General features: G+C 34.2%; 2 protein-coding genes across 2 annotated transcripts in view; both read left to right on the top strand.

Annotated features, from left to right (window-relative positions):
• The first annotated feature begins 2665 nt into the window (after positions 1 to 2665).
• On the top strand, positions 2666 to 5131 carry LOC127724887 (uncharacterized). The gene is made up of 2 exons (XM_052231889.1): positions 2666 to 3561; positions 4107 to 5131. Exon 2 carries the CDS (start codon positions 4124 to 4126, stop codon positions 5129 to 5131), a length of 1008 nt encoding a protein of 335 aa, XP_052087849.1. The 5' UTR covers positions 2666 to 3561; positions 4107 to 4123.
• A 1945-nt stretch (positions 5132 to 7076) lies between these two features.
• The window catches only part of LOC127724886 (uncharacterized), a 31061-nt gene continuing 23856 nt past the window's right edge, over positions 7077 to 14281 (top strand). The window contains exons 1-4 of the mRNA XM_052231888.1: positions 7077 to 7133; positions 8894 to 9246; positions 11945 to 12268; positions 12933 to 13714. Of these exons, the coding sequence (XP_052087848.1) occupies positions 8925 to 9246; positions 11945 to 12268; positions 12933 to 13714 (1428 nt within the window). The 5' untranslated portion in view covers positions 7077 to 7133; positions 8894 to 8924. The remainder of the gene's footprint in view (positions 7134 to 8893; positions 9247 to 11944; positions 12269 to 12932; positions 13715 to 14281) is intronic.

Raw genomic sequence — 14281 nt, 5'->3', positions numbered from 1 at the left:
ACTCAAACCTCCCTTAACATGGTGCCGTGGTGTAGCAATACAACATTTTTTTTTGCAGAGAATGATAATTCATTTATATTTCATTTTATCTGAAAGTTGAAAGAGAATTCATTCACTTAATGGTTCTAAATATTCAATGCGGAAAAATTCTCCTGCCATTACCTCCTTCCTTCCCTCCACCCACAACCCATCCCCGAAATGTTCATTACTTATATGCAAATGCTGACTAATGTTGTATGGTTAAAACATTTGGTTGAGGCAATCTAAAGTTTGAGAACAGAAACGACAGCTTTAGCTTTTTCATTTATAAAAGGGTATAACTCAAGAACGGTAACAGTGACGCTACCCAATTTATAACTTGATCTGTGTTTTGTGGCCAGTGATAAGCATTTCGTGTAAGTTTTAAAACATTTGATTTAGGCATACTAAAGTTAGAGAACGGAAACCAATTATTGGGACTTTCTGGACGGACGGGAGAGACGGGTCGGACGGACATGGGTAACATCAGAGAGACATATATATATGTCTCTGGTAACATTTAACGCTACGTCAGGGCAGAACAACAGGTCAGTAAAACAGTGACATGCCTTTCCGAAAGTTACAACATTTGCCAGCTTTTGTATATGCCGTATTCATATTGTATACATCAGGAATGTAAAAGATGTAATAGGACTGTGTTCAAGCCTTATATTGTTTATACATCTTAAATGGTGTCAAGCGAATTGTATTTTTATGAAATGCATAATAAGTTATTTGAACCGAATACTTTATTTTCTTTAAAAAGACGGCAAATAAATATTTTGAAATTAGCAAGTTGCCATACAGTTGAAAACAAGTTGCTATACAGTAAATTTGTCAACATGAGCGAGTTGCCGTACCCTAGACTTTATTTTTTATAGTCTATATTCTTTAAAAACGTTCATTTTGACAACAAATTTCAGTAAATATGATGCCACACTATAATAATCTAAAAACGTGTCTGGAAAAATAATGAAAAACAGTTGAATATCTTGCCAATGGGGCGACAGAGGACGATCGAACTCGAAATTTTCAGGTACTAAGTGGCAAGTTCTTGAGTATAACACAAAATCTTGTCTTATTTTTGTACTTATCGGCCTAATAATTTAAAGAATTATATATCAGAAAATCATTTCTTAAGCGGTACCCTCGTCAAATCAGTAGAAATGCTTTAAATTGAATGAATTCTTACCTTGTTTACTTTTTTTTCCATTTCTCTCCGCTTCGTTAGTACCCAATTTCCGGTGGCGATGATACACAGTGATTGCATACATCACTGTCATATCAGATGAAAATAACCTCCAGGAAGATTTATAAAAATTGGCCCTCTGGGGAAAAGTGGATGATGAAATTCCATCCTGATAAATGCCAGGTACTCTCTGTCACAATGAACAAAACACCAACAACAAAAATTATTCTCTTCACAGCCACACTCTGGAACACGTAACATCAACTAAATGTCTTGGAGTAACAATTACATCAGACTTAAAGTGGTAAATTCACATCAGAAACATGCCTATATTAAACGTTTAAACCTGCTGCATTTGTTTACACCTGTCCTAAGTCAGGAACCTGTTGTTCAGTGGTTGTCGTTTGTTGATGTGGTTCATAAGTGTTTCTCGTTTCTCGCTTTTTATATAGATTAAACTGTTTGCTTTTCTGATTGAATTGTTTTAAACTAGTTATTTTGGGGCCCTTTATAGCTTGCTGTTCGGTGTGGAAGGTCGTACTTTGACCTATAATTGTTTACTTTTTACACATTGTGACTTGAATGGAAAATTGTCTCATTGGCACTCATACCACATCTTCTTATTCATTACATGTACTATATTAAGCAAATTAATTATTGGATTCCTCAGAAGAAATCTCAACATCATTGTGGTATGATATATGGTACAGAGAAGATCAGCTAGATGTGTAACTAACCGGTACAGAAACATCATCATCTGTAAGTGTAGACCCCCCATTTTTTGGACGATCAATGCATTTGAATGGGGACATATGGTTAGAACCCCCCTTTATCCTGGGTTGGGCCCCCCCCCCCAAAAAAAATGGCTGGATCCGCCCCTGTAGAACCTATTTTGTTTTTTTCAAAATTATTCATGCGCACTCCCAAAAGTGACAGAATAGGCAACGTGGTGACGGATTGTCACTCAGCGGTAGAAGTAGAAATAGAAACAACTTTAAAATTTGAATATTTTTTTTTATTTCAGAAGGTCTACACGTTGTAGTCTCAATGAGTGAAAAGGAGTACTCGATACCTGTAAGGCATTGCCAAAGTTCCTTTTTATCGCTGTCTGAATAAAACTCATAAAAACTGGGGTTTTTTTTTGTATCTTCATCTTTCCTTTTTTTAATCATTAAAAAAACCAACCACTGCTGAAAAGAAAAAAATTGCATTTTTTCTACTTTCGTTTTGAATATTTTTATTTGATTAAAATGCGGGTTCCTGCATCGATCCTAAATTATTGGGATGCAGTTTAAGATTTTTCAATATTTAATATTATCTTTTTTGAAGAAATTCTTACTTTCCTATTGCAAAAAAATAAAACCAAAAACGGCATAAATATTGAGGTCGGGAACATTGACTTCTTTTATCCCGGTTTAAAATTTACGCCGAAACGGTTTCGAAGAAAACCAAGAAACAAGGGTTACACTAATGTCCTGACAATGTCCTGACAATGTCCTGACAAAGTCCTGACGGATATGAAAATGCTAATTACGTTTTCATTATATAAAGGATTTACTTTAAATTTGGAACCAAGCAAGATGACAACATTAATTTATTAAATAAAAGAAAAAAAATTAAAAAAAATATTTTTAAGAGTTAGAAAACTTGACCTGACCAACTTCGACTTTGAAATCACTAATGTCCTGACCGATATGAAACGGCTAAATACTTTTTTATTATTCACAGGATAGACTTCAAATTCGATATCAAGGAAGATTAAAACATTTAATCCAAAAATATAAGAAAAAAATGAAAAAAAAAAAATTTTTAGAGTTAGAAAACTTGACCTGACCAATACGATTTTGCCGCGACTAATGTCCGGACCGATATAAAACTGCTAATTTCTTTTTTATCTTTGGAAGGATTAACTTCAAATTTAGTAGCAAGGAAGATTTCGACATTTAACAAAGAAATAAAAAGAAATGAAAAGAAAACAAATATTCAAAAGACCAAAAAACTTGACCTGACCAACATAGGCTATTCACCAAAAAAAGACATGTTCGTTTAAAAAATAGAAAGACTATGTATATTTCTTAAATAAATGTCTTTAAGTTTGATAAATATCAATATTTTATTAAATATTTAAATGACAAAAAGAAAAAAATGTGAACAAGTATTGCAAGGGTAAAAATATATTGACCTGACATTGTCGAACTTGTCCTGATCAATTTTCTAACTGAAAGAAAATGTTAACCTCTTACCTTATATTATTGAAATTGAAAATATCCGATCACAATGATATTACAACATTGAACGCAGAAAGATACTGTTGAAATGAAACGAAAGAGAAATATTAGAACCAGTTGCTGAATGTGAGTATTGTTTATGCATGTTAACTTTCTGTTATTGCTCTAATTGTTAATCTGATTAGGGGCTTGTTATGATTAGATTAATCACCTACTTGTTAATCCAATTAATTAATTATGAACGTGAACTGTGACCAGCTATTATTAAGACTGATAATTTATGATAAACAATACATTGGTATTTATGGGCTTCTACAAGCTTTGGTGATTGCTTTTTAAAAGTGAACATTAGTTACTTACAGTTATAAATATAATACATATTTTTAGTCTCTTTCAAAAGTTTTCATAGTGCTCTAATACATACAACCTCAGTGCTTTTTATTCGAATTGATATATTGCTTTAGTGCTATTTTTCTTTGTATATAAATCTCCTTGCTTTTGTTTAGTGTAATTAATTGTAGAAAATTGTAAATATATTTTTTGTGCTTTTGTTTCATATTACTTGATTCTAATCATGTCTTCATTTCCAGTGCTGATTGCTGGCCATTCCCAGACCAAGTATTTTAATCAATATTTATCTTTATCTGAAACTAATGTGCTTTCTTATTCAGGTTTTCGTATTGACCAGATGTTCAACGAACTGCAACCAACCATCGACAACTACAACACCGTGGTACTTCACGTTGGCGCCAACGACCTCTCCCATGGTTCATCAGTAAAGACTCTACTCAGGAAATACCAACAACTGACATCAGACATTTGGCACAGCAACCCAACAGCAGACATCATCATATCTGGAGTCCTACCTAGAGCCGACAACCAATTCCCAGGGGCACTTCTGCGCACCAACTTCCTAACGGAACTCAACCAGAGAGCTCGGCTACTCAATACCAAACTACAGTTACTAGCTACCCGAGTTCCAAGACTCCACTACGTTGGTCACCCGTCATTCGCCCAGAAAGGTACTATCCAGAGACACCTACTCAGTCGAGATGGTCTTCATCTAAGCTACCGTGGTACATCAACTGTGGTGAAAGACATCGAGAGCGCCATTCGTCATCTACGCAAAACCAAGGATACTCATGACAGCATCTGGGACCTACCAACGTCAACACCAACGTCAACACCAACGCCAACACCAAAAGCACCTACACCAATGCCTGACCCAACTGAACCAGCTGTAGACCAATCACTGTACCGAACTGCACTACTCACTTTACCGATACGAACACCAACACCAACACCAAAACCAGTACTAACTTCAACAGGTATTCAGGTGATTGAAGAGTGGCCTGCTCTTCCACGGGTATGTTATCTGGTATCTTCTCTTATTAACACTTCATCTACCTCTAACACTGTGCATGTTCCTACCACCACGTCCTCATCTGTTCCAGCATGTACCATCTCACCAAATCCTGTTTGTGTCGCACCTACCTCCACTTCTAGCCGCTCACCCACTTCCACTTCTTACCGCTTGTCTACCTCCACTTCTAACCGCTTGTCTACCTCCACTTCTAACCGCTTGCCTACCTCCACTTCTAACCGCTTGCCTACCTCCACTTCTAACCGCTTGCCTACCTCCACTTCTAACCGCTTGCCTACCTCCACTTCCAACCGTTTACCTACCTCCACTTAAAAGGACATTTTACACCATTTCCTCAAAATACAACATCAAGTACAGACTTTGTTAGGATTTTTGCCAGAAGAATTGAGTGTAGTTGTCAGTGTGGTAAACCAGATGTTTTTGAGAACATGATTGGATGTGAAGCGAAAAGAGGACGGATCAGCTGTACTAAGTGGGTTCATCAGACATGTTCAGGAGTTTCAGAAGATTGGTACTGTGATGAACATCGCGATGCTTGAACATTGTATTGTATTGTATTGTATTGTATTGTATTGTATTGTATTGTATTGTATTGTATTGTATTGTATTGTATTGTATTGTATTGTATTGTATTGTATTGTATTGTATTGTATTGTATTGTATTGTATTGTATTGTATTGTATTGTATTGTATTGTATTGTATTGTATTGTATTGTATTGTATATTGTATTGTGTTGTATTGTATTGTATTGTGTTGTATTGTATTGTATTGTGTTAACTCCTATATATTAGATATGAACGTTTTTCATTGTGGTAGGTAATCGTGACTAAATTGTTCTTTTCCATTTATATTTATTGAACTCAATTTAATTGAATGTCTTCTTTTTTTCTGTTAGTGAAAATTGTGTGTATTAATTTATTTTATTTCTTTGTGATTCTAACATAATTGTAATTTATATGCTTGTATATACATCGTTTTTAAACAATACGAATCTCATTTCCTGCCTTTATATGACATGTATAATCACTCAATAACTAGATAAACAAAAAATAAATAATCAGATAGGAAAGAAAACATTCCAATTTGTGATTATAGTAATTAATATAGGTGTGATTTTATTTTAATGGTTCATATCACCTTCCTTTGCGTTTACTTTTATACAGTTTTTTTTATTTAATTGTTACATCAAGAAGAAAAAACCTTTCCATTTACTTAGTTATTAAAATCATTAATGTAGGTAACTAATTACATTTCACTTTTATAATTATTTAATTGGGTTTAATAATTCAATAATTAGTTTCATTAGTCACACTTATTAATCAAATCAAATGAAGTAGAGTTGTGATGAGGGGTAAACAATACTCACAGTCAGCAACTTGTACTCATATTTCCCCTATCTTTTCATTTAACAAAATTTATTTGCTTTGGATGTTGTGTTTTATGGATAAGATAAATATAAATTCAATGACAATATAAGGTAAGAACTAAAAACGTTTTTGTTTGTGTATTAAGTTTAATAAATTGAAGGTGGTTAGGTCAAGTTTTTATTTCGTATGAAATATTGTTTTCCAATTACTTTATAAAAAGTATTAAAAAGAAAACGTTATAATTTGACTTGGTTTCAAATAAGAACTCAATCATACCAACAATGTTACAAGTATTAGCACTTTTATATCGGTCAGGACATTAGTCACGACAAAGTCGATGTTGGTCAGGTCAAGTTTTTTTACCCTTAAAGTATTTTTTTCCCAATTCTTTTCAAATAAGTATTAAATCAATATTACTTTCTTGTCTGGTGTCAAATTTGAAGTCAATCCTTCCAAAGATAAAAAAGAAATTAGCAGTTTTATATCGGTCCGGACATTAGTCGCGGCAAAATCGTATTGGTCAGGTCAAGTTTTCTAACTCTAAAAATTATTTTTTTTTCATTTTTTTCTTATATTTTTGGATTAAATGTTTTAATCTTCCTTGATATCGAATTTGAAGTCTATCCTGTGAATAATAAAAAAGTATTTAGCCGTTTCATATCGGTCAGGACATTAGTGATTTCAAAGTCGAAGTTGGTCAGGTCAAGTTTTCTAACTCTTAAAAATATTTTTTTTAATTTTTTTTCTTTTATTTAATAAATTAATGTTGTCATCTTGCTTGGTTCCAAATTTAAAGTAAATCCTTTATATAATGAAAACGTAATTAGCATTTTCATATCCGTCAGGACTTTGTCAGGACATTGTCAGGACATTGTCAGGACATTAGTGTAACCCAAGAAACAAACAAAAGTCAAAACGGGGTAATTAAACTGAAACTGATGATTCGGTAAGTAACCGCAGAGAGAAAAAAAACTATTGCGTTTTATTCACATTTTATAATGAAATGGATAGTCCATCTTTCTATGTCTTGTGGAAATGTAGTACATCGGGAAACAAGGTAGCTCACAAGTGTCTGCCTGGTCACAAAAACGAAAGTGAAAGTTGAAATTTATCAATAATGAATATTTAGAAATTATCATTATCGTTGATCTTTTCATTCTGTCAGGTGGTTATGACACGAAACTGTAAAGTACCATTAACCTGAAAATTTACAGGTCTTAGTGTCAAGTTTCAAGAAATCCAAAATGATCACGACTCTACCAAATTGAATGTGTTAAAATGTATACAGGTAGTATATATTAATTTGGTTCTTGTATAACTAGTCTGTTCAACAATCATGACAATTTTATTTCATAGGTGAGTACAGTAAATGTGATCCTCAAATAATTGATTAATTGTTGTTGATCTAATGCATATAATGTCCAGTGGCAAATGTTTCCAGCATGTTTAGGACAAGGAAATGAACTGATTAAAAATGAGATGTGGTATGATTGCCATTTAGACAACTATCCTCCAGAGTTAAAGTGAAGTGGTAGTAAGCACTTATAGGCCATCATTTGGCCTTCAACAATGAGAAAACCCCATATCTTATTATCTACTAGTTGCATGGCTTTAAAAAGCCCTGACATGAAAAATGTGAAGCAAAACAAGAAAGCTAATGGCCTAATTTATAACAAAACAATAAACGAAAAACAAAAAGGAACAAACAACAATAACTGTACTGCAGGCTCCTGACTTGGGACAGGCACATAAAGAATGTCGTCCTAAACATGCCTGAAATATTTGCCACTGGACATTAAGCAACCAACAATCAATCAATCATAAAGAATGTTGCAGGGTTAAACATGTTTGTGAGCACTCAACCCTTTCCCTAACCTGGCTGGGCAATTTGCTTAACTCAAAAGAACGATTAGAGACACAAAAACAACTAAATTAAAGCAATTAATACACACAAAGCAATGAAATAAGAGTAGTGACAGTTACTGAAAGCTAGTTCACAGCCAATAGCAACTAATAAATAAATCATGTTCTCCCGACTAAAGTTTCAATCTAACAGTACACATTCAACGGATTTAGTGTAAAGACACCATACAGATGCGGATCCAGGGTTTTGAAAAAGGGGAGCCCTGAATTTGGCAAAGTAGAGGAGGACATGTAAATTATCTTTGCATTGGCCATAAAATTGAGAATGGAAATGGGGAATGTGTCAAAGAGACAACAACCCGACCATAGAGCAGACAACAGCCGAAGGCCACCAATGGGTCTTCAATGCAGCGAGAAACTCCCACACCCGGAGGCGTCCTTCAGCTGGCCCCTAAACAAATATGTATACTAGTTCAGTGATAATGGACGCCATACTAAACTCCAAATTATACACAAGAAACTAAAATTAAAAATGATACAAGACTAACAAAGGCCAGAGGCGTAAGGTGTCCATCTGTCAAGGTTCATTTGACCTTGACCTCATTTGCATGGGTCATTGGTCAATGTTAAGGTTTGAGTTTAGGTCTATGTCCCAGATACTATGAGCAATAGGTCTACTTTATTTGGTATTTAAAATGAGTAAAAGGTGTACATGTCTGTTTGGCAGGGTTTATAAAGCAATGCACTCTTGTCATTATTGGTATATTTTTAGTTGTTTTATTGTCTTTTTTGTAGTTGGTGAAATATTTTGAACCCTTAATTTATATAAAATTTGTATTTTAGGTTCACAAAAATGATTTGAAGTAGTTTTATAATGAAGTGTAAGAACAATGTTGAAGGGAAAGTCTGTGGAGCAGATATCTCCCCTTCTTCAAAATTCTGTGGATTTTGTGGTGGAAAAGTAGTGACTGAAGAAGATAACACTACAAAAGCTTGCCCTAAATGTTCTTTCCTGATCACCAATAGACAGAAGTTCTGTTCTGGATGTGCATGGCAGATTGATCCTAGCATATTTCTTCAAAAGAAAATATTTTGCCAAGGATTAACTCCAGAAAACAAAATATGTGGTGTGGAATTATTGCCAGGTGTTAAATTCTGCAGTGAATGTGGAACCGTGCAGAGTATTTCCACAGGAGGTAGGGAAATTTGTTTCTTCTTTACATTCAGTTATACTATAGTTTAAACTTATGCCAAATACAAATGAAAGCATGTTAATGTAAAAATAAGAATATGTGGTATGATTTCCAATGATACAACTCTCCCACAAGAGACCAAATAACACAGAAATTAACAACTATAGGTCACCGTACGATCTTCAACAATGTAAAAACCATACCCCATAGTCAGTTATAAAAGGCCCCTAAATCTAGATATGTAAAATAATTCTAACAATGAAATTAATGGGCTTATTTATGTACAAAATAATGAACTTATAACAATTATGATATACAGCAACAAACAACAACACTTGTTACTCTTTAATGATTGTCATTTTCTTATCTCCTTAGAAATTGGATTTTGATGGTAAAAAGTTGGTAGACTGTGTTAAAGTCATTCCAGAGCCTTCTTGTCTTTTTTATTTTTTTAAATCAGATTTGTTTTGACTGGACTTCAATAATTAATGATTTATTTAAAATGTTAATTTTTATACGACTGCAAAAATTTTTTGTGTCGTATAATGCTATGATGGCGTCGGCATCTTTTTCTGTGGTGTCATCGTCCTAAGACACATTTGGTTTCCAGACAATAACTTTAGTTTAAGTGAATGGATCTCTATGAATTTTTACCAGAAGGTTCAATACCACAAAAGGAAGGTTGGGATTGATTTTGGGGGTGATGGTACCAACAGTTTAGAATAAGGGGCCAAAAACAAGCATTTTTGTAGTTTCCGGACAATAATTTGTGTGTAAGTGTATGGATCTCTCTGAAATTGTACCACAAGGTTCCATATCACAAAGGGAAGGCTGGGATTGAGTTTGTGGTTAATTACTCCAAATGTTCAGGAATTAGGGACAAAAAAGAGGCCAAAAACAAGCATTTTTCTAGTTTCCAGACAATAACTTGTGTTTAAGTGTGTGGATCAATCTAAAATTGTACTACAAGGTTCCATACCATAAAGGGAAGGCTGGGATTGAGTTTGGGGGTAATTACTCCAAAAGGGGGATCGGGGGTTCAAAAAGTTGGGGGGATTTTTTTTTTCAATTTTTTTTGGGGGGGGTTCATTTTTTTTCTTCAAAATTTTTGAAATCTTCAATTGCACAGTATAGCACAGTATTGTGCAATATCATAGTATTGCGCAATAGCAAGAAATCTTCAATTGCTAAGTATTGCGCAATAGCACAGTATTGTGCAATAGCACAGTATTGCGCAATAGCAAGAAATCTTCTATTGCACAATAGCACAGTATTGCACAATAGCAAAAAATCTTCAACTGCACAGTATTGCGCAATAGCAAGAAATCTTCAATTGCACAGTATTGCGCAATAGCAAAAAATCTTTAATCGCACAGTATTGCGCAACATCCCAGTATTGCACAATAGCAAGAAATCTTCAATTGCACAGTATTGGGCAATAGCACAGTATTGCACAATAGCAAGAAATCTTCAATTGCATAGTATTGCGCAATAGCAAGAAATCTTCAATTGAAAACAAATACAAATGTTTTAATCAATTTCGATGGGATTAATTAAGTCTTTAATTTTTGTGGGTTCTAACCTTGTATAATTTTTTGGGATATTGGGCCCCATTTTTAAATTGGTCTACATTGAGGTAAAATGGGTCCAAAATTAAACTTATTATTGCAGCTGTATGATTTGCTGAATCCTATTGTGCATTTAGATTTTTATTTTGGGCCCTGTTTTCAAATTAGTTCATATTAAGGTTTGAAGGGTCCAAAACTAAACTTTGTTTGATTTCAACTAAAATTAAATTATTGGTGTTTTTTTATATGCTGGATCTAACCATGGTGACGGTTGGTACCTATTAAAATGTTTAAACCCGCTGCATTTGTTTGTACCTGTCCTAAGTCAGGAATGTGATGTTCAGTAGTTGTCGTTTGTTGATGTGGTTCATAAGTGTTTCTCGTTTCTCGTTTTTTATATAGATTTGACCATTGGTTTTCCCGTTTGAATGGTTTTGCACTAGTCATTTTTGGGGCCCTTTATAGCTTGCTGTTCGGTGTGAGCCAAGGCACCGTGTTGAAGACCGTACTTTGACCTATAATGGTTTACTTTTACAAATTGTGACTTGGATGGAGAGTTGTCTCATTGGCACTCATACCACATCTTCTTATATCTATATGTTGTTAGATTTTGGATATCAGACCATTCTAGGTAAATTTAATGTCCAATTGCAAATTTTTAAGATCTTTGACCACATTTATTTTGTGTCAGAAACCAATATTATGTCAAAAATTTGATCACAATCCAAATTCAGACAGTATCAAGCTTGAATATTGTGTCCAAACTTGCCCCAACTGTTCAGGGTTCGACCTCTGCGGTCGTATCAGGCTGTGCTCAGCGAAGCATTTTATTTATGGATTTTAATGGTTCTAGACTTGTTCTTATTTAGTTCATGAAGTTATTGGCAGGTAAACAATGATGTTACATAAATATATCAGAGAACCTTATAATTTACTATTTTATTCAAGAAAACTGCTCTTTTCTTTCTCCTGAATTTCACTTTACCTCAACCAATGAAATCTGTTATGATGAGTAAGCCAATTGTGATGAATAAAGTTAAAAATGAAATGTTAAAAAGTTTTCATTAGATCTATGTAGTCAAAGTCTCTTTGCAGATTAGTTTTAATATTTTAATTACTTGTTTCCTTGATAGAAACTAAAGTGAAAGTTTCTGAACCTGTTAGAGAAGTGAAAGTTGATGAATTTATGAAGGATGAACTTCCTAGAAGACAACCCCATGAAAGTTCTGGATCTGGGTCATCTAGTCGATCAGAGAGTCCTGATACTTGGAGACCACCAGGTAAACCCATATCAACTCCTGACTCAAGTTGCGGGGAAAATGAAATGCATGCATCTGGAGGACCACAGCTACCCCTTAGAAGTATTGGAGAGTATAAGTCTGAGGAGAATGAAGAAACAGCTGATTCTGAATATTTACAGGAGGAAAAGATAGAAAGAAGAGAAAGCAGTAATGAAGGTCGGTTTTCATTATTTAATGAAATGAGCTCGGATACAATGTATGTAATACATTGATTTTGAAACCGGGTTTTTAAATGCAAACACTTGCAAAAGAGTGAGCAGAGTTCACAAGGTTATACACACATTTTTATTGTCCATATATTGTGATTTGAAACAACCAAAATCGGAAAGATCAATAATTTAAAAAGGATGTGCACAATTTCATTTGGTAGTTTATATTTTCTGAAAGTTTCATTTAAATGTGTCACTGGTTTAGTGGTAGTTGTTGATACAAATTGTGGAGGGATAAATGAACTGACAGATTTACAAAGGAATTTTAGTGGACAGAGCAATGGATAGTCATCACAATTTTACTAAGCACAGTACAATAGCTTTCTGAAAAGCCAAATGATAAAAGGTAGTTCATCATGTTCATGATGCAAATTTTCAACAGACCTATGAAGAACCTATTATGATCTATTATCCAGCTGATTACATGTCTTACGTCCTTGACCTTTTGTTGTTGGTAGATTGCTGTCTGGAAGGAAACCATACTCATCTGCTTTTTTGAAATCATGTTTAAGATTACAGAAGTTATTCATTTGTACATGTTGTATGATGGTCAATTTACTCAAGTACATAAATTAAATTTTTATAATTTTTTTTATTGTTATCATTTTCAGATAATGCTGAAAACAGTGGAGATCTTGAAATAGAAACCAACCTGTCTTCAGCAACTGACACAGTGAATAATAATGTGACTGAACAAACACCAGCACAAGAACCAATGGAAACAGAGCCGAATATTGAGGGAGGTAACTCATGGACACAGTACACTGAAAATTCTCAAACACTTAGTTATGAGAATAGGTCAACTTTAACCCTGAATGTTACAGGGTCAAATGTTATCAGACCTCATTCATTTACACTACCAAGTAGTAATACAGCACCATTAGATGGTATGCCATCAGAACCAGAAAGGGAGACAACTGTGACAGAAGAAATGGAAGAAAATTCTGGAAATCCACTAGAGGAAATTCCACCTCATAATATGGTGACTGGAAGTAAACAGCCTTCTCAAGGAAAAAGCAAGGTACAAGAACTCACCAAAAAGTTTGAAAGTACAGTTACTATTGAAAGCAGTGGTAAAAATCAAGAGCCCAATAATGGAAGTCCAGAACTGAAGAGAGAAATCAGTCATTCATCAGCTGGAAGTGAATTGGGCTCAGATGAGGACAACTCATCTAGTGATGAAGATGATGACGATGAAGACCCCAAAAAAGACCAAACACCAGGGAGTAAAGGGGCTAAAAAGAAACCAAAAGGGGCAAAAGAAAAAAGACAGAAGAAAAAAATGAGAAAGGAAAGAAATAAAAGAAGAAAATTAAACTTACCTGAAACTGAGTCTGGTACTGAAGACAAAGATACTACCGCCACAAGTAAAAAGGAAACAACTTCCTCAAGAGTAAATTTATCTTCGAATGTTAATTAACTAAGTAATCAAACTGGATTTAATAGGAAATTATTTTTCATAAAGTCCGGATTTAATTTTTTTGTTATGTTCCTTGCAGACAATGTAACAGTAGTAATTTTACTTACTAAGTTGAACTTCAGAATTGCCCAATAAAGCAACAAAATTCCACCATTTTTATACGACCGCAAAAAAATTTTTGTGGTCGTATATTGGTATGACGTTGGCGTCGTCGTCCGAAGACACATTAGTTTTCGCACTCTAACTATAGTTTAAGTAAATGGATCTCAATGAAATTTTACCATAAGGTTCAATACCACAATGGAAGGTGGGGATTGATTTTGGGGGTTATGGTACCAACAGGTAAGGAATTAGGGGCCAAAAAGGGGCCAAAAATAAGCATTTTTGTAACTTCCAGACATAACTTGTGTGTAAGTGTATGGATCTCTCTGACATTGTACCACAAGGTTCCATATCACAAAGGGAATGCTGGGATTGATTTTGGGGGTAATTGCGTCCAAATTTTAGGAATTAGGGGCCAAAAAGGGGCAAAAAACAAGC

Source organism: Mytilus californianus, unplaced genomic scaffold (assembly GCF_021869535.1).
Source record: "Mytilus californianus isolate M0D057914Y unplaced genomic scaffold, xbMytCali1.0.p SCAF_14, whole genome shotgun sequence".
Lineage (NCBI taxonomy): Eukaryota > Metazoa > Mollusca > Bivalvia > Mytilida > Mytilidae > Mytilus > Mytilus californianus.
Note: the sequence above shows the minus strand (reverse complement) of the source record. Positions and strands in the feature narration are given on the sequence as shown.